General features: G+C 46.6%; 1 protein-coding gene across 12 annotated transcripts in view; it reads right to left on the bottom strand.

Moving 5' to 3' along the window:
- LOC135201365 (cyclin-D-binding Myb-like transcription factor 1) overlaps window positions 1-24177 on the bottom strand; it is a 389369-nt gene extending 365192 nt beyond the window's left edge. For 5 of the 12 annotated variants that reach the window (XM_064230212.1, XM_064230226.1, XM_064230236.1 and 2 more), the window contains exon 1: window positions 23926-24018. In XM_064230212.1, the coding sequence (XP_064086282.1) occupies window positions 23926-23955 (30 nt within the window). In that variant the 5' untranslated portion in view covers window positions 23956-24018. Of the gene's footprint in view, window positions 1-23921 lie in introns of all 12 variants that reach the window. The other 7 variants (XM_064230280.1, XM_064230311.1, XM_064230254.1 and 4 more) reach the window with 5 other exon arrangements.
- Window positions 24178-26974: the final 2797 nt, after the last annotated feature.

Here is a 26974-nt window from a genome sequence, read left to right as displayed (position 1 = left end):
TCAGGTAAGTCACTTATGTGAAAATGTATAATATAAAGACAAAACTCAAATTGTCTGAAGAAAATCTTTCTGTATCATCGCAGTGGCCAAGGGGCCAGGTGCGATGGAGCAGAAGACTAGGTTACAGACTTCTGTTATACCATGGAGTAAACAGAAAGATGATAAATGAGAGAATATACATCTGTCTGAAAATTTCTCGCAACAGCAAAATGTGGAGCATGAAACATGGGCCTTATGGGAGAATTCTGTGCCAACCAAAGACCAAAGTCTGTGATTGCTGGGCAGAGAGATTCGAATTGGCAGTTAATCCTTAATAGAGAAGAAACAATACTAAGACGAACGGAATCTCAGAGAGAGACCAGTACTCTACCACTCACTTGACTCCTTATACTGAGTTGCCTGGAATGTGTTCAGCTAGAACCATCGAGCACAAAAAGATACACTTGAGCATCTGCATTTTAACTGAATGGGAGGGCAACCCTCTTGTTCAGTGATAATGCAAATGCTGTGGTGTTGTTGGGAAATGACACGTCATCTAAAAATCAAAACTGGAAACTCTTGGAAGGCTTGAAAAGGCTGTCCTGAGTTTCAGGATAATTAAGAGAAGGTATATTCATCTCAGTCACATACCAGAAAAATTAACTTACAGATATGCGCCTATTACTCGGACAACGTAACTAATAATAGAAGCATGTCGCCAGGAAAATATACTAGTATATTCGTAGATTCCTGTAAATCGCACTCCAGCCTAATTCTTCTTTATTCAGAGACAAGAATAAGGACTGGAAGCAGACCTTCATTCTCTAGTGAAGAGAGTGAAGGTGAAGTTGTCCCAAGGGGAGACTTCTCCAAGGACCAGTGGGCAATATCCCGAAGGTAGAAGGAAGTGAAGTTTGTCTGGTTGGCCCAAAACCCCTGCCTTCAGTACCTGTGCCTCGGACAAGTTCTTGCGGAATGCAAGGGTTGGACCAATACCTCTGACTTCTGTGGGCTCTCGGACGAAGGGTACTGGTGTTGGCACTCCCGGATTACCTCACAAAGCCAGAAAGAAATAGTGTTCTTGGACACTTCTTTCTTGGGTAACCCGTTGCTAACGAAGAGGCGTCGACACTCAGGCCTGAGGTGACGAGTTCTCTTCAGATAGCGCCACAGCGCCCTCACAGGACAAAGCAGCATCTCATCCGCATCATCGTTGAAGTCTTTCAGGGAGGGGATCATGTCGTCACAAAAATTGGGTTCCCATATTAGTAGTTAAAGTGAAATTAAAATAAATTAAATATTAATATCAAAGACCATATGTAATATTTATTAAAAACAAGAAATTAAAGATCCCACCAGGAAAACCGTAATCAACAGCTAGTCAGCAAGGGCTCACAAAACATACGTCTTCATCGGAAGACGGCTGAAAGCAAAGTGGATTGTTTACATCCGGGCAGGCAGGCCTACCAGATGGTAGTTACTGCCAAACCACCTTGTTCAAGAATTTAATGGCCATAATTCCAGTCTATGCTGAAAGTAATTTCTTATGTCAAGGACCGAGGGTTTGTATGTCATGTAGGAACAAATGTAAAAAGTGTGTTGGTATCACCACCATGCCGCAGCCCTTCGCACAAAGCAGAAAGGCAGCTAGCAAGGCTATCCCAAAAAGTAGCTTTGTATATCAATTAATAAAGTAAATTAATTATTAACATCAAACATAGTAGTACATTGATATTCATTCAAAATAACAAAATAAAGCTCCGACCAGGAAATTCTTGATTAACGGCTCGTCAGCAAGAGCTTACAAAACATAGTGCCTCTTCACTGTAAGACTCCCGAAAGCAAAAATAGAGTGTTTACATCCAGGCAGGCGGTTCCTATCCACTTACCACCAACTGTAGTTTTTACTACCTAACCACCTTGTTCAAGAATTTAAACGGCTGTATTCCAGCCTACACTGAAAGTAATTCCTAATGTACAGGACCTAGGGTTTGTATATCGTGAAGGAACAAACACGAGTGTGGATCTATATACAGGGAGGAGAGGAACCTGTTGCCAAGCTTACTCTTACCTGGACAATGCCAAATAATTAAAGATCTCCCCTCCCCAGGCAGTTGTAAGTTAGGGTTTGTATTATGAAGATATAAGTAAACGACTACACGCAATCACAAAGCACAAAAAAAACAAAAACAAAAGGAAAGCAAACGACAGTCTGGCAGAGAAGTGCAGAGGTTGTCTTCACACAACGGCAAGATGAAGCAAGGTGGAGTGCAGACTGACGAGTGGGCGGGGCTCCTCCACTACTGTCAGTAGGTAATGACCTTGTTTGAGTGCTATTGCCATTCAAACTCGAGTTCGCAAGTAAAATCCTATGTAAAGACCATAGGTTTGTATTTGTATAGGATCAATCTTTTATTTACAGGGCCCTAAGTTAGGTTATGTAGGAGTAAAGACTTAAATAAGGATCCAACTGCCTAGGTTATGTTAGATTGGTGGTGATTCAGAGAGAGAAAAAGCTCCCAGGTAAGTAAGGTCCCCCCTTACTCAAGGTTAGGTTTGGGGGCCCCTCCCTTAACTAGATACTAAAGACCTAGCAAATTACAATTTGTCGTAAATTGTATTTTTCCTAACTATACAAACCTGAGGTCCTTTAACATATGGAATGTAATCAGTGCCAGCTGGTACCGGTCATAAGCTTTCGAACAAGGAGGTTCGGTAGTTAACTGCCTGTCCGATAGTCGGGTGTCTCGCCCGACTGGGAGGTGAAGGTTCACTTTGCTTTAGGCCCAGGAACAGAGTGAGGGGTGGCATGAGGTGGGACTATGTGTATAGGACCTCAGGTTTGTATAGTTAGGAAAAATACAACTTACGACAAATTGTAATTTGTTCCGACACGTTATACAAACCCTCAGTCCTTTAACATATGGAAGACTCACTTATTGGTGGGTGAAATCTGAGTCTTAAGAACAGACTGGTGTTCGCCCGACCTTGGTTCCCTCCCTGGTCGTAAGAGCAAAGGGAGGGAGCCTAGCCTCTGCCCAGCTGATCGGGGTGTGCACTGCAGGATCAGTGGTCAGACCTCTGGACCAAATTCAAAAGAGGGAGGCAAGCGTGCCTCTTATGAATAGCAAGCAAGAACTAGTTCCTACTCAAGAGCCAAATATAAGGTCATGGGTTTGTCTCTTGTTGGTGTCCACTTCCCCCTTGTTAGGGGAATTGAATTGAATTTATAAATTTTGTGGCCATTTGCCACGCGCCGGAGCCACCAAAGGCCATTCAGCGCATATATATCAACAAGATATATTTACTAAATAAGGTGATACATAATTAATCCAAATTATTAAAATAAACTTCATATTAAAATACTCAATTAAATATCATAAAACAAATGGATTTCCTTAAGAAATTTAAAAATCTCTTCTACGGGAGCACCCTCTCCTAAAATATCTGACAAAGGTTTGTTGGTGAAACCAAACCGACGTCTATGATTAAAATAAAGAGGACAGTCAACAAATATATGCCTCACTGTAATGTCAACATTCAATTGGAGCATTGAGGAACCTGCCTCTCTGCTCCACTAGTTAAAAGATACGGTGAGTTTAAAAAAGTATGCCCTATACGCAAGCGTGGTAAAACTATACTAAGATTCTTCTATCCATCCCAACAGAAGGTGACCAGGGTATGAACAGAAGGTCTGATCGATTTCAGCTTTAAATTACTATTCAAGTTGGACCAGTGATTCTGCCACTTAGTCCTACAAAATGATTAATAAAAAAGTTTTAAAATCTTCACAGGGAACCCTCACAGAGTGGGAAGCCCGGGAGGAAGCTGCCTGCTTAGCGGCTGTATCAGCCAGCTCGTTACCACAAATTCCCACATGCGAGGGAACCCAACAAAACTTCACACTGATGAGTTTTTTTCGGAGAATGCAGGAGGACCAGCCAATCCTGCACCTCTTGGGACGAGTTGATTAGATGGCGTCAACTTCTGGAGTGCAGCTAGGGAACTCCTGGAATCACCAATAAATAATATAAGAGTCACCAGTGCTACCTGTACTAAAAATAAATTTCAAAACGCTAAAATAGCAAAATCTCTGCATTAAAAAGTGAGAATTTAATAGGGAGGCTTTTTGTAATTGTTCTCTCACCGACGATGACAGAACATCCAACTCCATTTGCTGATTTTGATCCATCTGTATACACGCAATCGAGTTACTATGCTCAGAAACATGGGCCAAGAAGCTACTTTTAAGCTGAACACTTGAGCTGATCTTTTTGTTGTCTCTAACTTGGCAAATATCTAAAGGAGGCCTACACCAAGAGGGAATTTAGAAAATGTACTTTCCAATAACCATGGAGGAATAAGGCCTACCTCTCTCGCACTTATGTTTAATCTAACTTCAAGGGGCTTAGGCAATGTAGTTTAGTTGGTGCTCTGTCAACAGGATGTTTTATATACTTAAAAGTTTGGATTAGATTGAGAGGTTAGTGCTCTTGACAAATATTGGAGACCTTGCTCCCTCCCTCCGAATGAAAAGAGGAAGAAAACCAGAGTCTAACATAAAGGCTCTCAACAGGAGACGTTTTTAAAAGCAACCTGTACAAATACGCAATGCCATATTGTGTACTACATCCAGCTTACCTAACAAGGTCTTACATGCAGAGCCATAAAACCTGAGATCCATAATCAATCTTACTCAAGCATAGTGCCTGATAAATTCTTAATAAAGTAGTACGGTCTGCTCCAAAATTCAGGTTACATAACAACTTTAAGAATATTGCACCGCTGTTTAACATTTACTACAGTCTCATTTATATGTTCAGCAAAAGTCATTTTTTGTCAAAAAATAATTCCTAAAATATTTGACTTTATCTTCATAAAGCAAGATAGAACCTTCTAAAATAAGGTTGGAATCTCTTCCCTTCTTCGTGTTCTGCAAAAGCGTATAGCTTTAGTTTTTTCTGCAGAAAATTTGAAACCTTTACTATTAGTCCAGGGAATAGCAGCATTAATTGCAAACTGAATTTTAGTACAAGCTTCAACTGCAGTAGCTCTACTACAGACGATAACAATATCATCCGCGAATGCTTGACCAGTTACTCCAACAGGGAGATGTTCAAGTAAACCATTAAGTGGCAATATTAAAAAAAAGGTTGGACTAAGCACACTCCCTTGTGGAATGCCTTCTTCCTGAAGATACTCTGATGAGAAGGTAGAGCCAATTCTAACTTTAAGGTACCGGTCAGACAGGAAGTCTTTGGCAAAATTAAACATATTGCCACCAATACGCCATTAAAATACCAACCCTCCAAGTAGTATCAAATGCTTTTTCCAGATCAAAGAACACGGCAATTGTTTGATTTTGGACTGCAAAAGCATTCTGAATCTCACGTGTGAGACATAATAAGGGATCCAATGTACTTCTATTCTTGCGAAAGCCAAATTGCCTCTTCGACAACAGGTTCTTTGTTTCTAATAACCATATCAGACGAAAATTCACCATTCGTTCATAAATCTTGAAGACACAGCTGGTAAGAGCAATAGGCCTATAACTTTTGGATGACTAGGTCCTTTCCTTTGGGTTTTAAAAAAGGAAACTATAACAGAGTTTTTCCACATCTTATATGAAGTACCCTGAGCACCAGAATTCGTTTAAAACATCGACAAAGAATTTTTTTGACTCCAGAGGGTAAGTGAGAAATCATTGCATAAATAATATCATCTTCTCCAGGATGATTGGAGGAGGACAAAGATAAAGGCATATTCGAATTCAAAAACAATACTAAATGGAAGGTTTATATGCCTCATTTGAATTTGAAGAAACAGGCGGATTAACTATAGTCATGTTTCTAATATTGCGAAAATTCAGGGGAGTAGTGACTGGGGCTTGAAATTGCTTGAAAAGGTGTTCCGAGCAAAGGCCTCTGCCACCTCTCTTGCATCCGATATAAAACTACAAAAGTTGATTTTCAAATTAGGTAAAGGAGAAGGGGGCAAAATTTCCCTAGTAATTTACGGATTCTATCCCAAACCAGAGAAAGTGGAGAGTTATAATTTTAATTCTGATATGTACCTAACGAAGGACTCCCTCCTTGCTTCTTTAAAAACTTGCTTTTGTTTGGCGAGGTTTTTCTTGTATATTATTCTATTTACCAAGACAGGTCGCCTTCGATATCGCTTGTAACTGGCTCTTGCAATTTTCCTACTCAAGGCACATTTATTATTCCACCAAAGGTACCAGTGGACGACGGGGGTTTCCCTGATGTTTTAGGAATTGACATCATTGCCCCTCCAATCATTATACTAGCGAGATATTCGTAGGCAGCCGAGGGGCAAGGAAATTCATTGGCCTTACGATTGACTTGGGTAGATTTTTCATACAGCTGCCAATCTGCCTCCTTTATCTTCCACTTGGGTAAAGATGGGGAGGGTGTATTTTGTACATACTTAAGATGGATGGGATAGTGGTCGCTCCCATAGAGATTTTCATCCACTGACCACTTATAGTCTAATCGTAATGACGACGAGCATATTGTAAGATCAATTGCTGAACAAGAGTTATGGGCTACATCAAACCTTGTAGGAGAACCGTTGTTCATTAAAACTACATCATTGCAATCTATTAATCTTTCAATTATAAGACCACGGTGATCACACCTACCTTCCCCCCACAAAGAAAGTATGTTTTGCATTGAAATCACCCATCAGAATGAAAGGGCTGAGGTAGTTGATCTAAAAGTGATTGCAAATCTTCAACCTCTAATTGTCTTGGATTGCCAGCTCTGTCCACCAATCGAGTTTCTAGGCCAGGTTCTAGATAAAGAGAGCACAGAGTGACCCATTTGTTGATGAAAATCTGTGTTGCACAAGCTTGTAATATGGAGTCTAATTTTGATAACTTTTTGTGGTAGTGACTTGGCCGCAATAATACATGTACCACCATGAGAACGTTCACCTACCGGTGGTGGAGATCTGTGAAAAATAAAGTTTCTGTCCACAATTAGGAGAAACATTACCAACTTTAGTTTTCTTGCAAACAAAGGGCAGCTAAATTATGCTCCTGAAAAGGACCCGGACCTGTTCTCTGTTTGAATGGAAACCTCGTATGTTCCACTGACATAGAGCCATTATTTACTGGATTGGGATTTTTTTTATTTTTTTTTTGATTTTTTGGACTTGGATTGGGATGGTCTGGAAAGACTTGGTCTTGGTCTTTGTTTCAAAGAAGAACTAGGCAGATCCTCAAGAGACCTGCTATTTCCTCTCTTGGGAACCCTACTATGGTGTGGGGATATAGGTGGAGATGATGATGGAGTACGGGGTCTCTTATTTCTAAGAGGCACCATCTCTGCAGCGTGCACCTGAGCCTTATGAGGTGCACTGATCAAGGTGTCATTCGGGACATACCCAGATCAGGCAGCGAGGCTGCCTGTGAGGCTTCTACATTAGAAGCCCGAGAGACCTCCCAGAAGCCCAGAGGAGGGCCATCGGGAGGGGACAAAGGGGCCTTAAAGGGGCCTTCTTGGATGAAGGCGGAGATGCTGAATGTACTTCCAGCTCAGAAGGGGATAGCTGAAGCTTGACTTTGAAGTTGGTATTCTAGATAGATTTTATATTAGATTTTCCACTTTTTACTACTTCACTATATTGAGGTCTTGGAAACAAAAGTCTTTTTGCCTGGCTAATACTTAGATGTTCAGCATGAGCTTTCTCTATGGCTAACACTTCTTTTTTAAATGACTCACATTCCTTATGCCTTGCATTATGATTTCCCTTACAATTTATACATAATACTGGGTAGTACATTCGCCTTCATGCTTTTGTAAGGAGCAGGCAGCACATATCTGGTTCCTAGTACATATCTTTGCCGAGTGACCATATCCAAAACATGATATTGTTATAATACAATAAAGTTTCATACAAATACTTACCTGGCAGATATATACATAGCTAAGACTCCGTCGTCCCCGACAGAAATTCAAATTTCGCGCCACTCGCTACAGGTAGGTCAGGTGATCTACCGGCCTGCCCTGGGTGGCAAGACTAGGAACCATTCCCGTTTTTTCTACTCATATATTTTCTCTTCCACCTGTCTCCTTGCGGGGAGGCGGGTGGGCCCTAATCGTATATATCTGCCAGGTAAGTATGTATGAAACTTTATTGTATTATAACAATATCATTTTCATTACAATCAACTTACCTGTCAGATATATACATAGCTGATTGGCACCCTTCGGTGGAGGTAAGAGACAGCTACTACTAGAATAGACAGGTAAACAACATCTGTTGTAGGTATAAAATAAAAACCTTGGTTCCTACCTGATAGGTGGTAGACTTCGTGGGTGTTTTCCCCGTAGTCTGCATCACCTCAAGAAACTTTAGCGAGATATGTGATCTATGGCCAAGAATTCTTGTGGGTCTGCCGAAGGGGTCTTATCCACTTACGCGGCAGAGCCTGAAAGGACTTTGTCAATGGGTGCTGATCCACTTACATGACAACACACCTTATTAAGGAGCATACAACCAATCCCGACCACCTGATCCTAACCACCATGTTAGTATTAAAAATTGCTCAGAGTTATCCCCAACTCTTCGCAACAACCGTAACTCAAACCACAATGCACAAGCACACAATAATTTCAAAAAAAAAATTTTATCTAATATAAGATATCACAAGAGTTCCTTACTAAACTGAAGTGACTGGCCGCTTGTGCGGCAACTGCACTTGTTCAGCAGAAAGTCTAGAACATATCTATTAGACTTAAGTAGTAAAAAAAATTTTAAGGATTGTTGTAAGCTCCTGTACCCAGGATTGTGCCCGCAGACACAAAAGGACCTAATGAAAAACATTTTTCATAGGTCACACGCACGTCCTTCAAATAGTGAGCCGCAAACACAGAATTACATCTCCAATATGTCGCTTCCAAGATATTCTTCAGCGACATATTTCTCTGAAAAGAGAGAGACGTCGCCACTGCTCTCACTTCATGAGCTCTTACTCTCAGAAGTTTTAAAGAATCGTCCGTGCAAGCCTTATGAGCGTCCATAATTACGTTCCTGACAAAAAAGGCTAATGCATTCTTAGACATAGGTCTTGATGGATCCTTCACTGAGCACCACAGGCCTTGTCTAGAACCTCCCAACTGTTCCTTTTTCTTTAAGTAAAACTTTAATGCCCTTACCGGGCAAAGAGACCTCTCCGGTTCCCTGCCGACGAGACCCGATAATCCTTTTATTTCGAAGTTCTCGGGCGGCCAGGGGTTCGAAGGATTTTCATTCTTCGCCAAGAATAATTCCTTGAAGGAACAGATGGCTGAATCTACATTTGAACCCGACTTTGTCACTAAGGGCGTGCCAGTTCGCTAACCCTTTTGCCGTCGCCAGTGACAAAAGGAATAAACATTTTCTTGTTATATCACGAAACGAGGCCAAATGTAGGGGTTCAAATCTCTCTGAAGCCAAGAACTTCAGTACTACGTCTAGATTCCAGTTAGGGGGAGAAGTCATTCTAGACTTCTTGGTCTCAAATGACCTAATCAGATCATGCAGATCCTTATTGTTTCCCAAATCTAGGCCTCTATTCCTAAAGACGGCGATAGCATACTCCTATAGCCCTTTATCGTGGCTACGGAGAGCTGCGACTCTTCCTCAGAAATAACAGAAAATCAGCTATTTCTGCTACAGAGGTACTGGAGGAGGACAACTTCTTTGACTTACACCACCTTCTAAAACTTCCCACTTGGATTGATAAACCCGGATAGTGGAAGTTCTCCCCCCGCCGGGCTCTAGCGATCGAGCTTGCTGCTTTACTAGAAAAGCCTCTCGCTCTGACAAGTCTTTCGATAGTCGAAAGGCAGTCAGAGCGAGAGCGGGGAGGACTTTGATGAAACCTCTCGAAGTGTGGTTGTCTGAGAAGATCCCTCCTTTGTGGAAGGGATCTGGGGAAGTCTACTATCCACTCCAGTACCTCTGGAAAAACCATTCTTGAGCTGGCCAAAAGGGGGCTATCAGGGTCATTCTTGTCCCCTTTGAAGTCACAAACTTCCTGAGTACTTGCCCCAGAATCTTGAATGGGGAAATGCGTAAACGTCTACCTGAGACCAATCTAGTAGGAAGGCGTCTACTGCTAGAGCTCTGGGATCTTCTAACCACTGAACAGAAGACTTCCAGTCTCCTCGAGAGGAACGTGGCAAACGAGGTCGACATGAGGAGTTCCCCAAAGAGACCAGAGCTTGAGGGCAAACTTCTGAGTGGAGGGTCCACTCGGTATGAAGGACTGGTTCCTCCTGCTCAGCCTGTCCGCTCGTACGTTCCTTACTCCCTGAACGAACTCGTCAAGAGAGAGATGTTCCTCTGGGATGTCCACAACAGAAGTTCTCTCGTGAGTTCGTAAAGGGCATACGAGTGAGTACCTCCTTGCTTCCGAATGTATGCCAGAGCGGTTGTATGTCCGCATTCACTTGAAACTATTTTGTTGCAAACTAACGGTTCGAAGCTCTTTAGAGCTAGGTGTACAGCTAGCAGTTCTATGCAGTTTATGTGCCAGGACAACTTGAAGAGGCATTCCAAGTGCCTGACACTTCTCTCTTTCCCAAAGTTGCCTCCCCAACCTTTTTCCGACGCGTCGGAAAACAATACAAGGTTTGGGCTCTGTATTTCCAGGGAAGTACCTTTGTTTTCCCTCAGTGGGAGTAACCACCATTCTAGATGTCGTTTTATCAGATCTGGAATGGGAAAAAAGTCCGAGAGGAGTCCTGTCTTCATGTTCCACGAACTTCTGAGGAAGAACTGAAGAGGACGGAGATGAAGTCTTCCTAGGTGAAAGAACTGTTCGAGCGAGGAAAGGGTCCCTAACAGGCTCAACCATTCCCTCGCCGAAGTCCGTTTTCCTTCCTTAGGAAGAGAGAGACTTTCTAAACCTCTCGCTAGTCTCTCATGAGAAGGAAATACTCGAAAACCCCCTTGGAGAATCCATCCGAATCCCCAGATAGACCAAGTTCTGGATGGGGATCAGTTGGGACTTCTCGAGGTTCCGAGTAATCCTAAAGTCTTTATAAGGTTTAGTGTCACATTCAGGTTCCTCCAAACACTGTTCCTCTGACTTTGCTCTGATAAGCCAGTCGTCTAGATAAAGAGATATACTGATTCCTTTCAGATGAAGCCATCTCGCCACATTTTTCAAAAGGTTCGTGAAAACCTGAGGCGCCGTCGACAGGCCGAAGCACAAGGCCTCTGAATGGAAGATCCTTCCCCCCGTCATGAAACGGAGGTACTTCTTCGACGAAGGATGGATCGGGACGTGAAAATATGCGTCCTGGAGATCCAGAGACACCATCCAATCCCTTGGCGAAGAGCCGCCAGGACTGAAGCAGAGGTTTCCATGGAGAACTTCTGTTTTTGAACAAACTTGTTCAGAGCGCTGACATCCAGAACTGGTCTCCATCCCCCCGAGGCTTTCGCAACCAAGAAAGACGATTGTAAAACCCCGGGGAGCTTTGATCCAGCACAAGTTCTATAGCTCTCTTGTCCCACATCTGATCCACCATTTGTTGAAGAGTATCTTTCAACACAGGGTCCTTGTAATTGGCGGACAATTCCCTCGGAGTTGACGTCAGGGAGGATTGTCCAGGAAAGGAATGAGATATCCCTTCTGAAGAACCGACATCGACCAAGGATCTGTGTCGATGCGAGTCCAGGCTTCCGCAAATCCCCGGAGCCTGGCACCTACTGGTGTTTGGAGGAGCGCCACTTCACTTTCCCTTTTAAAGGGGCGGAACGAGGCTCGACCTCTCTTCTCGGTCCCGTTTTCCTTTTAGCGGTAACTCTAGTTGGAGGGCTGCCTCGAAAGGGCCGAACAGGAGTAGACGCCACTTTCTTTTCTCCCACCATTACTGGTCTCTTCTTCCTGGACGAACTTGCCAGGAGGAAAGATCTTGAGTCGCCTTTCTCCGTCAGCGATCGGGAAATATCCTTCACCAACTGTTGACGGGAACAGAAAATCAGACCTAGGGGCGAATAACAAAGCTGCTCTTTGTGAGTGTGATACTGCTTTCGTCAAGAAAGCGCTAAACACAGATCTCTCTTCAAGAGACCTGCTCCAAACAAGGAAGAAACTTCCCCTGAGCCGTCTTGCACCGCCTTGTCAATACATGACCAGAATTGCTAGGAGGATACATTCCGTTCTAGCCCTTCAGGGGCATGAGCCTTCTTGGACATCACCCCAAGGGACCAATCTAGGAAGTTAAAGACTTCTAGAATGTGAAAAAGTCCCTTGAGGAGATGATCCAACTCTGAAAGGCCCCAAGTAATCTTAGCCGTGTGAAGGCTATGTCTCCTGGATGCGTCTACCAGACTGGAAAAGTCAGCTTCAGCTGAAGCAGGGAGAGTGAGACCCATATTCTCCCCAGTCTGGTACCAAATCCCTCTCTTGCCGGTCAGTCTAGGGGGAGGCATGCAAAAGACTGTCCTTACTAGCTCCTTCTTAGTAAGCATCCAGTTATCCAGCGATTGCAGAGCTCTCTTATAGAATCGTCGGTCCTCATCTTCACGAAAGCCGACGATTTCGGAGTCTTCGAGCATGAAAAACAGTGAACGAGGCGAAGGAGGAGCGGCAGGGATCAATGCGTCTCCGTATTCCTGGAAGAAGGAGAAGCTGTCAAGACTTTGTAGTTCGACAGTCCTTCCTTACTGTGAGACTCGTCCTCTGATTCCTCTTCCATAATCGGATCAGTAGGAGAGGCCACTTCTCGTTCCGGGTCTTCTTGTCCAACAATTCTCTCTACTGGGGACAAACTCCTAATAGGAGAGGGGCTAAGAGAGTGTAAAGAGCTCCTATGCTTGACGGCTCTTCGTACTTGGCTGGCGCCTCGCGCCTGGCTGGCGCCTCGCGCCTGGCTGGCGCCTCGCGCTTGGCTGGCGTCTCGCGCCTGGCTGACTCCATCGCAGCTTGGCTGGCGCCTCGGCGCCTGGCAAGATCCTCGCGCTTGGCTGGCGTCTCGCGCCTGACTGACTCTTCGCGCTTGGCTGGCGCCTCGCGCCTGACTGGTGCCTCGCGCCTCTCAAAAGTCTCGCGCCTGACTGACACCTCGTGCCTTGTTGAAGACTCGCGTCTTCCTGAAGTCCCCTCCTTGCGTGACAGATGTTCTTCTTGAGCCTCACGCTTGGAGAATGCTACGCCTGTTTTGTTACTTCCGCGCTCGGCTGAAGCTACTGATCTGGCAGACGTATCCCATCTGGGAGGGAATCCTCTCGTCTGTAAATGCGTTCTCGCTTGTCGACTCTCTCTTAGAGGACGCTTCTCGTCTGTATTACGCCTCGCGCTTGGCTGTTTGCTACGCGCTTTGTCTCGGCGGATCCAGATCTTCCCACGAGTCTCTATCTGAGATCTCAAAAGACTCACGTCTCACAGGAGCCTCACTCCTGGTGGGAGAAGGAAGACGAGTCTTCTTGACCGGCAGTCTGACGTCTTTCTTACGAGGAGGATCCTTCGAAAGGACTCCTACTAGGGCGGAAAGCTGTTTCCTGTACCACCAAAATGATCCTTTTGGACGCTTGCTCCTGCGTCTTCTTGAAACGGGAGAGGTAGACCTCGAAGGCGTGTTGCCCCCATCATGGGACGGTGGCGAAACCCTCTTCGCCTTGCTGATAGAAGGAGGTTCTTCTTCCGAAAAAGCGTTCTGGGCTTGAATCCAAACCAGGATCTCTCCAGTGCCTTTTCAGGGGCCTGGGACAAGTCCGAATCCTTCCACCCTCGTTTAGGAGAGGGGAAGACGGAGACGGACGAAAGAGAAGCACTCTCTGAGGACGCTTTTTCGATAGCGGTCCTGAGCAGGCTGTCTATACACAGCACCTGCTGAAGGGACGCCTGACCGGGGGGAATTCTCCACAACCTCCGTACGGCTTTCGACTTTCCTTCTCCTCTGGGCTTGGGAGCTTGGAAGAGGTCTAGGCCTGGGAGCGTCGCAGAGACGGTCAGACGCCCCCTCCACAACACTGGGGACACTCACTTCACTAAAATCACTTTCACCATCCTTACCTTTTATGGTAGCCATTTCGGATATCATCCTGTGAAGCGTAGCCTTTCAGTCAGCAATTCCGAAGCTGAATAATGAATGTACGGCCAGTGAGGGTCCTGATACAGAATCATAATTAAGAGAAGAGTTAGAATTATCCAAAGGCTCAATAGGCCTTGTACAACTACCCGCCATCTTAGATGCAGCCCTTCTGACTCTATCCCTTTCTAACTTCTTCAAGTAAGAAGTTAGAGTCTTCCATTCCTCAACATTCAACCTTTCACACTCATGACAGGTTGTTAGAAATAGAACAATCAAAACCCCTACATTTGCGACATACAGTGTGAGGATCAACCGAAGCTTTCGGTATCCTCACCTTGCAGCCTACATTCACACACATTCTCACACAAACACTTGAATCAGACATTCTGAAGAAAAATCAAAAAGCAAGTCCAAATCCAGTCCACAGTAGCGAATGCCAAAACAACGATCCAGGTACGTCACCAAAAGTCCACAAAAGATGATCAATTGCTTAGAAAAGCGAATTCCAGTCAAGAGGTGGCAGCAACGATGTTGATACACCGGCGACAGAAAATATATGAGTAGAAAACGAAAACGGAATGGTTCCTAGTCCTGCCACCCAGGGCAGGCCGGTAGATCACTGACTACCTGTAGCGAGTGGCGCGAAATTGAATTTCTGTCGGGGACGACGGAGTCTTAGCTATGTATATATCTGACAGGTAAGTTGATTGTATGAAAACATGAAACATTGGAGTGGTCTATGCTTAAAAGGTCTAACACTAAATCTCTCCTTGTCAACAGATACATAATCAGGACTTGATCATTATTAAAAGTGAAAATAATCATTCTTGATCTTGGAACCTTGAAAATCTTCCACACCTTTTTCATCAACATTTCCAGCAATTCCTCGTCATGGCAGTTCATATAGGTCTTGACTGAATACTACTCCTTGGCATAACTAAAACTATAGTGTGGTTTGACCTCTTTTATCATATCAGTATTTTTCAACTTAGAGATCATGTGACCTTGTCTATAAGACCGTTAGCATGTACACCAAAAAAACTATTCTTTCCAAACCTCGAAATATCAGAGTTGGTCATTGTTCCTGCCAATGTTCTCAAATGTTTCCTGAAGTGGAAAAGATTGCAAAAATTCTGAATTTTGTAGAAACAATTAGCCACCTGGCAGGTAAAGATGTCCTCACCTTACATTCCCATCTGTAGTTTCCTGACTGACTCTTGCTGGATAAAAGGAATCAACTTCAATATTCTGGGGCATTTTATGATTAACATTTACATTTTAAGTTTTCCTTAGTTGAGCACTTGAAAGCATTCATGGCATTATTATGAGTTGTAAACTCAATCCAAACCCTCCAAAATGCAAAATCTTTAGTTTCACAATACTTTATGACTTTAATTTCACCAAAACCTTCCAAACATTTCCATAAACGTAAAACAATTGAAGTCTGAGGAGAGATTATCAACATAAAGGATTCTCTCACCACGCTAGAACTTTCCATAGCCACATTCAAGGTCTTGTCATGGTCGTCTTTTGTACAACTGAATTTTCTATAGGATTGTCCTTGTCCGTGCCAGAGGTCGAAGAGGAGGGTAGTGTCAAGAGGTCGCATTGTCCGGGGGAGTTTATCATAGGGTCGTTATTCATTAATCCTTCAGCAGAAATTTGAAAAACCTACTGCAAATCAGGCAGAAAACCAGGCCCCCCACACCAACCCCTCTCTCACCAAAGACACTCAGCAGAGACTGACTCCCATATGTCCACTCCCTACCCTACCCCGAAGGGATAGCTCTACCATAACACGAGTGGCTCAAGTGTAAGCAAAAACCCGCTTGATAGGACTGGAGGGCATACTAGTATGCAATCATCCCATTCATGTTACAATAGAGGGCACACCGGAAAGAATGCCGAGAGTCCTACCGTAGAGACTATACCTCCCCGGATTCCGCAGGCTAGTCCCCCATAGGTAGTTCCGCCCTGATGGATATTGCTATGAAATCATATCAACATCCTCAGGTCCAAACATACTCGAGAGGCGGACCAAACCTCTACAGTCTCTGCCATTTGGATCAAGAAAGAGCCAATGCGAAAAAAGCCCAGCCCCTGCCCAACCTGTAAGAAGGTTTTAGTGAAGAGGAGGGGGACAGCTAGGTTGACGCAAACTGAGTTAAAGATAGTAGAAGAGGAAACAAATTTAAGTAAGAGGAAAAAATTCTTGAGACTTTTGGATTCGAACTGGGAGATATTTCTCCCAGTTCGAAAGCCCTCTTGCCCGCTATGCATTTTCAGCAGTCAGCTGAAAATGCAATAACTTCGTCAAGGCAGTCTCAAATCAAGGGGCCAAGAGGGGCCCTGTTAGGGGAGTGGTGGATAACCGCTCCTATCCCTAATGAAAGGGACAGGACGGAGGTCAGTCGCGCAGCTTACCTGCATGGGCCTCCTGTCCAGCGTAGTGACGACCGCAGCCCTCTGCCCACAGGTAGAGGAGAGAAAGGAGGAGGAAGAGAAGCCAGTCACACTCTAATTCGCTCGCCCATTCGCGCAGTCTCACAAGGATGAAATGCTGTTCTGTCCGCGCAGGAGCTGGGTAAGCTACACAACTTGTTGAGCAACCACCACGGGTCCCAAGGAAAAGGTGTCCACTGACCTGTGGGCGATATCCTGAAGATAAAAAGATGTGAAGGTGGTCTAGTTGGCCCAAACCACTGCCTTCAGCACCTGTGCCACGGAGAAGTTGGACCAATACCTCTGACTTCGTGGGCTCTCGGACGAAGGGTACCAGTGTCGTCACTCCTATCCGAAGCGTACGCCTTCCTGATCACCTCATGAAGCCAAAAAGAAAGTGTGTTCATGGACACTTCCTTCTTGGTAACCCCGGTGCTAATGAAGAGGCGTTGACAATCAGGCCTGAAGTGGCGAGTTCTCTTCAGATAGCGCCCTCACAGGACAAAGCAGCATCTCATCCGCATCATCGTTGTGAAGTCCTTCAGGGAGGGGATTGTGAATGACTCGTACCGGTTGTCAGGGACTGAAGGGTTCTGAGTCTTCGCTATGAAATCCGGGACGAAATCGAGCGTCCCAGATCCCTATCCCCTCGTGTGCTTAACATCTAAGGAAAGACCATGAAGTTCCCCTACTCTCTTCGCCAATGCCAGGGCCAGCAGAAGGACGGTCTTGAGGGTCAGATCCCTGTCTGACGACTCCCGGAGTGGCTCGAAGGGTCTTCGAGTCAAACTCCCAAGGACGAGTCACGTCCCACCCCGGGGGCCCGAGTTCCCTGGGTGGGCAAGACCTCTCGAAGCTCTTCATCAGGAGGGAGATCTCCATGGAGGTGGAGATGTCCATTCCCCACAGCTTAAGGACTAGGACCAGGGCGCCCAGTAGCCTTTCACTGCGGAGACGGAGAGGAGCTTCTCTCAGCGAAGGAAGACGAGGAAATCCGCTACCTGCTGAAGACGGACCACTTCCCCTGGTACACAGCTGCAGAGGACTGCCTGAGGTACCCAGCAATCTGTTGCTGCTGGGCGAGAGAAGCCTCTCACTCGCAAGAGATGGTGGATAACAGCCAGCCGTGAAAAGACAGGGACCGAACCGATCAGTGGTATCATTCCACGTGTGGCTGGCACAGGAGGTTGTGCCAGTGGGGAATCTCTCTCGGTGCTTCAGCGAGAAGAGCCGGCAGGTCCGGATACCAAACAGCCTGGGGCCATTTGGGTGCCACCAAAATCATCCGAAGATTTGTGGTGACCAGCACCTTGCGAATCAGACATAACGGGGGAAAGGCGTACGCGAAGAGGTTGTCCCACGGATGATGAAGAGCGTCCTCTGCAGCTGCCCATGGGTCCAGCACAACTGAGTAGAAACCTCGAGTTTTCTGTTGTGCCGGGTGGCGAACAGATCCACAACTGGACGCCCCCACAGTCTGAAGAGCCTTTCCACCACGTCTGGGTGAAGGGACCATTCGGTCCCTATCACCTGATTCTGACAACTGAGCTTGTCTGCCACTACATTCCTCTTGCCTGGAATGTATCGGGCTGACAGCTCTACCGAGTGAGCTACGGCCTATTCGTGCACCTGCAACGTCAACTGGTGCAATGGGAGGGACACTAGGCCCCCCTGTTTGTTGACGTATGCTACTACCATGGTGTTGTCACCCATCAACACCACAGTGTTCCATCACCCATTCCTGGAACTCTTGGAGAGCGAGGGAGGCTGCCTTAAGCTCCAGGACGTTGATGTGAAGGTGCTTGTCACGATGGTCCCACACACCTGCAGCCAGCAACTCCTCCAGGTGTGCGCCCCATCCCTCAGTCGATGCGTCTGAGAACAGCAGCATCTCCGGGGGGGGGGGGGAAGGGGTAGGCGGTTTGTGTGCGGAGAGGCACTCCTTCTGAGGTTCCTATCGTCCAGCCACCAGGCTAGGTCCTGCCTCACCTCCTCCGTGAGAGGCACGGGGAAGTATGGCAGGTCTCTTGCCTGTAACCAACACTCCTTTAGCCTCCACTGAACAGACCACAGGTGAAGACGCCCGTGAGGGGCTAACTTCTCGAGAGACGACAGGTGACCGATCACGACCTGCCACTGCTGAGCTGGCTGCTCCTGTAGGGACAGGAACCGTCCAGCTACCTCCCTGAACCTGCTGATCCGCGAGTTATGCGGGGAAGACTTGCCATGCTACCGTGCTTGGGGTCGAGATCTGACTTCTCGAAGTTCACTACGATCCTGAGATCACGACAGAATTCGAGGAATCGATCCCTGTCCTGTAGCAACTGCAAGCGGGAGCTCGCCAGGACCAGCCAATCGTCGAGATACCTCAGAAGACATACCCCTAACGGATGGGCCCAAGCAGACACCAGAGTGAACACTCGCGTGAACACCTGTGGGGCGATTGAGAGACCGAAACAAAGTGCCCTGCATTGGTTCACCGTCCCGTCGAGGATGAAGCGGAGGTACTTCCTGAAGGACTGGTGAATGGGTATCTGGAAATATGCATCCTTTTCGGGTCCACTAGAAAGCATGAAGTCGATCTCCCTGACAGAATCGAGCACTGAGCGTGTCGTTTCCATTGTGAACTGAGTCTGGTGAATAAATCAGTTCAGGGGAGAGAGATCTATCACCGGGTGCCAGCCCCCCGATGATTTTTCCACCAGGAAAAGTTGGCTGTAGAAGCCCGGCGACTGATCCCGTACGATCTCCACAGCTTGTTTGCTCAGCATGGCTTCTACTTCTTGCCGAAGCGCTACATCCCTGGCAGAACTGGGGACGTACGTCTGCAGATGGACCGGGTTGGAGGTAAGGGGTGGCTGTGACTCGAAGGGTAGTAGATATCCCTCCCAAAGGACGTCCACTATCCAGGTCTCGGCTCCGTAGCGCTGCCAAGTTGCCCCAATGGCTTGCCAGGCACCCGCCCACCCACCCCCCCCCACTTTCAGCAGCAGGTGAGGGGGAACGCCGTCCCTAGCGTTTCCCCTTCTTCGACTTCTTCCCAGTTCCTCCTCGGGAGAAGGAGGACTGGGAGGAGGGCTGACGGTCACTCCTTACAGTAGAAGTCGAAGGCTGGGTCTTTCCTCTCGGCTTCAACAAGGACGTTGTCTTAGCCGCAGAGGAAGTGCTAGCCAAGCTCCTAGGCTTAGCCACAGGGGCTCGAGGCTGCCCAGTCGCCTTCGAGACTGCCTGGTGAACTAGGCTGTCATTGTCCTCAGTGTGCCGCTGTTCCACCACAGCATCCACCACTCTCTGGGGAAGAGAGATGAGGAACCTAGCACCAGTCCGTTTCTCAGACCCAAAGCTGCCTCGCGTCCTGCTGCCCTGGTAACTCGAGAGAGAACTGCATCCCTACGTCTCAGCACCAGGTTGGCCGTCTGGTGGGCCAGGTAGGAGATCGCCCTACCCCCAGACTGACACAATTTCCTGAAAGCCGGGTCCCCTTCGGGAGTGATGTTTCCTGAGGAGGCCGCGACCTTGGACACTGTGAGGGACCACAGGTCCAGCCAGGAGACTGCTTGGAACGCTGCCATGCGAGAACCAGATGTTCTCAGCCAGCAGGTGTTGAAGAGACACCCGAAGTTAGCCTAGCTAGCTCCGGGTTAACCTGTTTGGGCTGCAGTGAGTCCTCTGATGGCACATAGAACCGCCTCTGCCATGGTAGAGGAAGGGGAAGTAGCTTGAACGACCTGCCAGACCAAAGTGATCTCTCCTGTCCGGAGACGAGAGAGTCCACCTGGCCCAGCACACTGTCGGCCAAGGCTGATCGGGGCAGACCCACCGTCGTCCTGGGTTCCTTCTTAGGACCTCAGAACGTCTCCAGCCTTGATGTAGGCTCGGAGGGCGGGAGCACCAATCCTTTGCCGAGGTCATTGTGTTGACGAGTCAGCGCGATAACCTCTGGATCTCGGGAGTGACTGCGTTCTGGGGAGACGGACCGTCAAGTCCATCCAGAGAGAATGCCTCCCGAGATCATCCTCCTTCTACAGAAGGAACCACGACAGACCCCTCTTGGTCTCCTCCAACTACTTGGGCGTAGGATCTGGTCAGTCCCAAGACCGTGCTAGGTTCGTAGGCCCTTGTAGAGGGACCGCGAGAAGTGCACTCCTCGCAATCGCTCCTAAATTGCCTTGCCCTTCCCAGTGTAGCCCGAGGAGGTTGAAGGGATAGGAGAGGTAGACCTGACGCTCCCCCCCTGCCCACTAGTGGAGCCGGTGTGCTGGGGGGGCTGCAGGCGATCGCCAACCCGCGGTGAAGATCGAGCTGCAGGCCCAGTCGCATGGTCTCCCTGAGGAGAACCGCTGGACCGAGAATGGTAGCGACGGTCCCGAGCGTTAAGAGAGCTGCTACCTGTCAGCCTATCCGTCCGGTCCCGGTGGGAGCAACAGTCAGGAGACTGGCAGAGTCCACTGTCGCGGTGGGAGCGTGGCCTGTCCTCACGGTGCGTCACGGTACCCAGCTGGTGACTGAGGGGACCTCTTCCTCGCCTCGGCCCGCATACGGTCCGGTGGGACCGTCGCGTCAACCCTGGGGACCGGCAGATCGCCGGGAGAGCGATCACCAGTCTGGCGGGAGTCGCCTGAGCGACTGCCACCGGTCTTCTGCTACGTGCCTGGGTCCTGGCGAACAAAGCGAGGCTCAAGCTGCCGTGGACACCCTCGGCTCGCCACGGTCACCCGCGGGCGACCGTACACTTGGTACCACTCGGTACCACTCGCGAACGAGCAGCCGAGACGGTTCCCGGTGCCGAGGCGGAACCTCTGGCGCCGAGAGAAGAGGTACCGATATTAGCCGGTATCCCTCCGGTCCCCATCTTCTTCCTTGCGGAAAGAGAGACGAGCCCTGTTCCCGAAGGAACAGGAGGACCAGCGGAAGTCCCAACTGTCCCACCGGAGTGGGACAGACCCTTAGAGGTTTCTGAGCAAGACTTCTTAGGGGGGAAAAGCTACCTTCTTCTTCCTTGGCTGTGGGGCCTTGAAAGTCAAAGGGGAAGAGGCGGCTGCAGACGATGACGACGAAGAAGACGATGACACCTTCCTCTTCTTCTTCGTCAGCTTCCTCAGGACCACCGTCAGGTACTCCATCCAGGACGGAGCTGGGGCAGTTGCCGAAGCAACAGGGCCCAGCTGCACCTGTCCGGAGGGACCTGCGGTGGGAGCAGCAACACCACGGGCGGAGCGACGTCAGCAGGAACTGGTACGGGAGCGGCAGCAACAGGAACACTGGGCAGCAGCACAGGAGCTAGCGGCGGCAGATCGAGTGGGGTATCTTGGGACACCGAAAGTCAGAGCTGGGCGAGGACAGCGAAACCAGGAGGCGGGGTCATCTCCCTCCTCGGCAAACACGGCAGTTGGGCCTGTACTGCAGCTGTCGGGGTAACCATGGCCACGTGCTGGGTGTAGACCAGATGAGAAGGAGCAGCATACCCCGCCTCGTCGACGTCTTTCTGGTCCATGGGTCACCGGCCTGGGTCCATGTGCAGCCAGTGGTACAGGAGCCCCTGAATACTCAGTGTGCCCGGGAACCCGAGGAAGGAATAGCTGAGCGTGGGGTGCCGCGCCCCCTCCTCTACACTAGACTGATCAAGTGAAGAGGTGGACCGCAATACGCCCCCCGAAGGGGAAGAAGCCATATGCAGAAGCTGAGATGGAGGATGGAAAGAGGAAGACGTGTCCGTAACCAGTAGTCACTGGAGAGCCCTCCGACAACTCTTTGGCCGGCTTACGTGCCTTCTTCCTCCCCTCATATCGCTCCCACTGCTCCTCCGACCATGATACACAAATATCACGTCTTGGTGCGAGAGCACTCGCGCCCCCGGCACCGAGTACATAAAGAATGAGGGTCTACTTCGTAAACGGACCTAAAGGCCCCCCACCTACAGCCCTCCACACCAGGGCACAGTCTGCGGATGACGGGGGGGTGGGGGGGTCTCTCCGGCTCGTGGCCTTCCATTTTACCACGAATAATGGTGTAACAAAGAAAAAAAACCAAGTATTTACAAGCTTTCACACGCACAAGTACTACAAGGTTAGAGAAAAAGTGGTGGTGGACTTTGTAGAGAAGTAAACCAAGCATGCAAAACGGCGAAGAGCACGTCTTGTTCCGATGGCAGCCGAAAGCAAAGTGAAGCTTCACCTCCAGTCGGGCGGGACACCTGACTATCGGACAAGCAGTTAACTACCGAACCTCCTTGTTCAAAAGCTTACGACCGGTTCCAGCTGCCGCTGATTACATTCTATATGTTAAAGGACCTCAGGTTTGTATAACGTGTCGGAACAAATTGTAGACTACTATCCTACCATGCCCCTCTAGTTTGGTAACCACCAGCAGTTTATGTGTAACATGGATGATGAGTTTAGTAGGTAGTACCAGGCCATTGGGGATGAATGTAGGTAGGCTATATAGGCTAAACATAAAAGGAGGTATACCTAGGTACCTAACAGAAAACCCAATAAATATTCTAGTCAGTAACTGATGGGAATGAGGCTGCAGTAGGTACTAGGTAGCCTAGGTAGTAGGCTATTTTGCAGTTGTACTGATGGATGTAATGTAACCTTTGCTACTAGGTACCTATATACCTATTCCTACTACCTAGCCTAGCTAGGGTAAAAAACCGCATGGTACAGGGGTGGACCATGTACGATCAATGTGTACAACCCCAAGAAAAGTACATTATAACGCGTCCTGACACCGGAGTAGAGATCTTTAGGTAGCTCCGTTTTACACCAACAACAAGTCGCGTCTGATGCCCATCTCCAATGTCAGGACGCGTCATAATGTACTTTTTTTGGGGTTGTACACATTGATCGTACATGGTCCACCCCTGTACCATGCGGTTTTTTACCCTAGTAAATTTTTCTTCCCAACCTAAAACCTCTACTCTCCTACTGTGGTTGGTTCCTAGCTTGGCTACCTGCTAGCTATGGGCTACCTAGCTATCACTAAAATGTCTTATTGGTTAATTAAACAAACGGATATCAAACATGTTCAGAGCACACATTAGGTAAAGCATAGGAAAATTGGCTAGCTACTACGTATAGCCTACTACTAACGGTAGATCTAGGGTACCATAGGTAGTAGCCTAGGCAGTAATATTTCAAGTCTAAAATGGGATAACGGTTCAAAGTAAAACAAAACACCAAGGCCTTAATATTTGTTTGAATAGCCTAGGTAGGTCCAAGCAGGGTATGCAAGCAGAGCCTTTATGGACTGCTCTAGGAGCAAGAGCCCGTGCTGGCATAAGGCCAGTTACCTAGGTAGGTAGAAATCTCAAACAACAAGCAGAGCTGTCTACATTCAGTTGGCCAAAACAAAACACAAATTTAGCGGTCGGCCATTTTCTAGACTATTCTATCGTCTGACTTGTTTAAGCTGCAAGTCAGGGCATAATTTACAATAATTTATTACATGCCATTTTCCACAACCGCAGCCCATAACCCATACACAATGGACGTATTTCAGAGACGACAGCTGTTTTGGTAATCAGCTGAGAGTCGTTTGTTGACGTCCGGGTACTTACGATACAGATGCCAGGATGTAGGTGCTGCTCGGAGAAAGAAAGAAAGAAAGACTGAGGCGGACAGCGTTTTCTGTTGACATAAAAGCCGCTTTTAGAAGAGTCTTGGTTCCCTGGTAACGTGACGTCGATGGAAGTACTGAGACATCTTACCACTACCACTGAAGAAGAAAAGTCAACAGTATACTGTGCCTACTAGTATCTCTCTCTCTCTCTCTAAAAAAAAAAAAAAAAAAAAAAAAAACTAATTAAGGCCACATTTCGTGGATTTTTCCTTAGAAGTTTTACTATTATCACAGAAATCTACTGGAAATAACATGCGTAATCAAGAGGACTCCTTAATTACACACATGAAATAATTGTTTATGAGGTTGTTTTTCAAAAATTAGTTATATGACATTAATGAATCAGTCATCAGTCAAGGTATTGTATTATACAGGCTCTTGCAAAGTATACATTCTCTATAAGCAGGAATTCGAAATTTTCAAGATAAAAAGCATCTCACAGTTTTCAGAGAAAATTAAGAGACTACCTGAAAGCTTTGGAAATTGTAGAGGTCCAGTTAATAAGTTTTGTTTTAAATGCTGCAAGCGTACTTAATAGAAAGTATCATAAATCTCAAGACGATAAAAAAAATATACGAACAACAAAACTGATGAGGATACAGTGTGTACAAAGAAGAGGTGAATTAACGGTAGTTGGAGACGATTTTCAAGAAAAATGACAACCTGTAGGCTACAGGTTCTCTTGAGTTAGAATTTAGTGAAGAACTAGAAACGGCAAATCAATAGTTTGCGATAATGTCAGCAGTTTTAGAAGAAAGGGAACTGGGAAATTTATGTAATTTACATACTGTGTACTTACTACCTGCGTGAAGACTCAGAAATAACTTCCTGGGGCTAGAAAGTATTTAAAAACACCAGAGGCAAATCTGATACAAGTATGATATGTACATTTCTGCAATCTCAACTTGCAATCTGAATGTGGTTGCTGGCGAACATATTTTTCGAGGAAAGTTTATGAAAGATATGTGCTGCAAATAGTCTGCATCCTAAGACGCCAGTGTATTTTCAAAATATTCTAAGCATCCACACATATTCTGTGGTCGAACATTAAGCCTAAAAAATACGCATTCTGTGCACAAGGGTCCTTTCACCCTTAATGTATGTGTATATCATGGTCCGGATGTATTCTTTAAAGACGGTAAATGCACAATAATGATTTAACTGATTTAACTTTTTGTCAGTTGAAGTTTTATCTCCACTATGCATAACCATTTCAGTCCTAGCCAATGACAATGACACGCCATCCACAAAGAATGTGTGGAGGATATCATGGGGAATTATAAAGGAAATACAGTTTATTGCAAGGACAACCAGGTTACACTGCGCTCAACCTTGAAATATCCTTCTTGGTATTTCCCTTCAGACACAGTATAGCCTTCTATATAAATAATACCAATCCCCTTGTAGTCCTCAACTTATATGTTTTACAAGATGTTGTTAAGCCTCCAAGCAGTTTCTTGTGTCTTTACAAGATAAAAAAGAAAATAAAAAATGCAGCCAGGTGATGCTGCTTGGATGTAAATGGTTCATAAGTGGAGGTGTAAAGACAACGTCTTTTCAATGTTATTTTCATTCAACGACTTGCTATGATCATTTTGTCTGTGCATATTATCATTTATATGTCTGTAAATAAACACAAATTGTCAGCCTCAGCGTTCGGACCTCTGTCGACCTGACCCAGGTATACTACATGTCTGTCCGCACCTGTCATATACCCCGCGCTCGGACAATAAAGCCTTTTAGAAACATTAAGAAGAGTAGGCATGCAAAATTTCTCTGCAGCCATAAGAGAAGACTCCCCTTTCCTTGAGTACACAGAACTAGCACCCTGGGAACCAGAACTTTTCAAAACAAACTACACAATCCTCCCGGCAAGCAAAGAAGCATGCACTAGGTGGGAACAGAACACTGCCCTAACTGACGGTACATGGTGTTAACTGTCATGATAGCCCCCACATCCTGCCTCAACTCACATAACACTCAAGACGATACGACAAACAACAAACCTCCCGCTTGCAAGACAGACTAAACGCAAATACCTACCCTGAAAAGCTCTCAGCAAACTAGCAACCTTCGTTCATCTCTAGCTTCCTTCACCACCCCGCTCCTCATTCACATCACTATCTTTCCAGCACACTCAACAGACAACACACACAACTACCCACAAGAAATAGAACCGGAAGAAGACTATGCCTCAAAATCTCACGAGTTGTCTGTGAACTATGCTGATTGGGGAGGAGGACACCTACGAACATTTTATTCACGTGCAAATTGCCACAAAAATCAGATCAGGATATAAATTTAGGGACACTGATATCCCCTAACAGAAAACTGGGAGAATACATAAGGATAGCCCTCAAAATTAAGAATATTCTTAACCTGGAAAGCGATGGATGTCAAAGCTAAGTAACACGGCTCTGCCTCACTTATAAAGAAGAAGAGATGAAAGAGAGTTGGGGTAAAAGTAAATCAAGTAATAAAGCTTTGCGCCTCATAGTGTTGTGTGCCCGCAACTGTGTTTGTGTGGATTGTGAGCGCCTAGGAACCAGGAACCATCTCACTAGCTACCTTCGCCTACAACTCAGTCTTTCATTCTTTCAACATGCTGGCCTATCATACTCGCCAACACTCACTGCTATCGAGCTTTCCCTACAACTGAAGGGTACCTTAGGGTTTAAGGGTTCTAACCTTGCCCATAAAATCTTTCATTCAATATCAACATCACCTTCACCACGTAATATTCATGTATCATTAAAAAAAAAAAAGTTTCATATCCTAAACATCTCACATTCTTATAACTCAATATGACCTATGGGCTGCTCTATGAGCAAGAGTCCGTGCTGGCATAAGGCCAGCTTAATCTCAAACAACAACAACAA

This window comes from Macrobrachium nipponense, chromosome 23 (genome assembly GCF_015104395.2).
Source record: "Macrobrachium nipponense isolate FS-2020 chromosome 23, ASM1510439v2, whole genome shotgun sequence".
In the NCBI taxonomy this organism is placed as follows: Eukaryota; Metazoa; Arthropoda; class Malacostraca; order Decapoda; family Palaemonidae; genus Macrobrachium; species Macrobrachium nipponense.
Note: the sequence above shows the minus strand (reverse complement) of the source record. Positions and strands in the feature narration are given on the sequence as shown.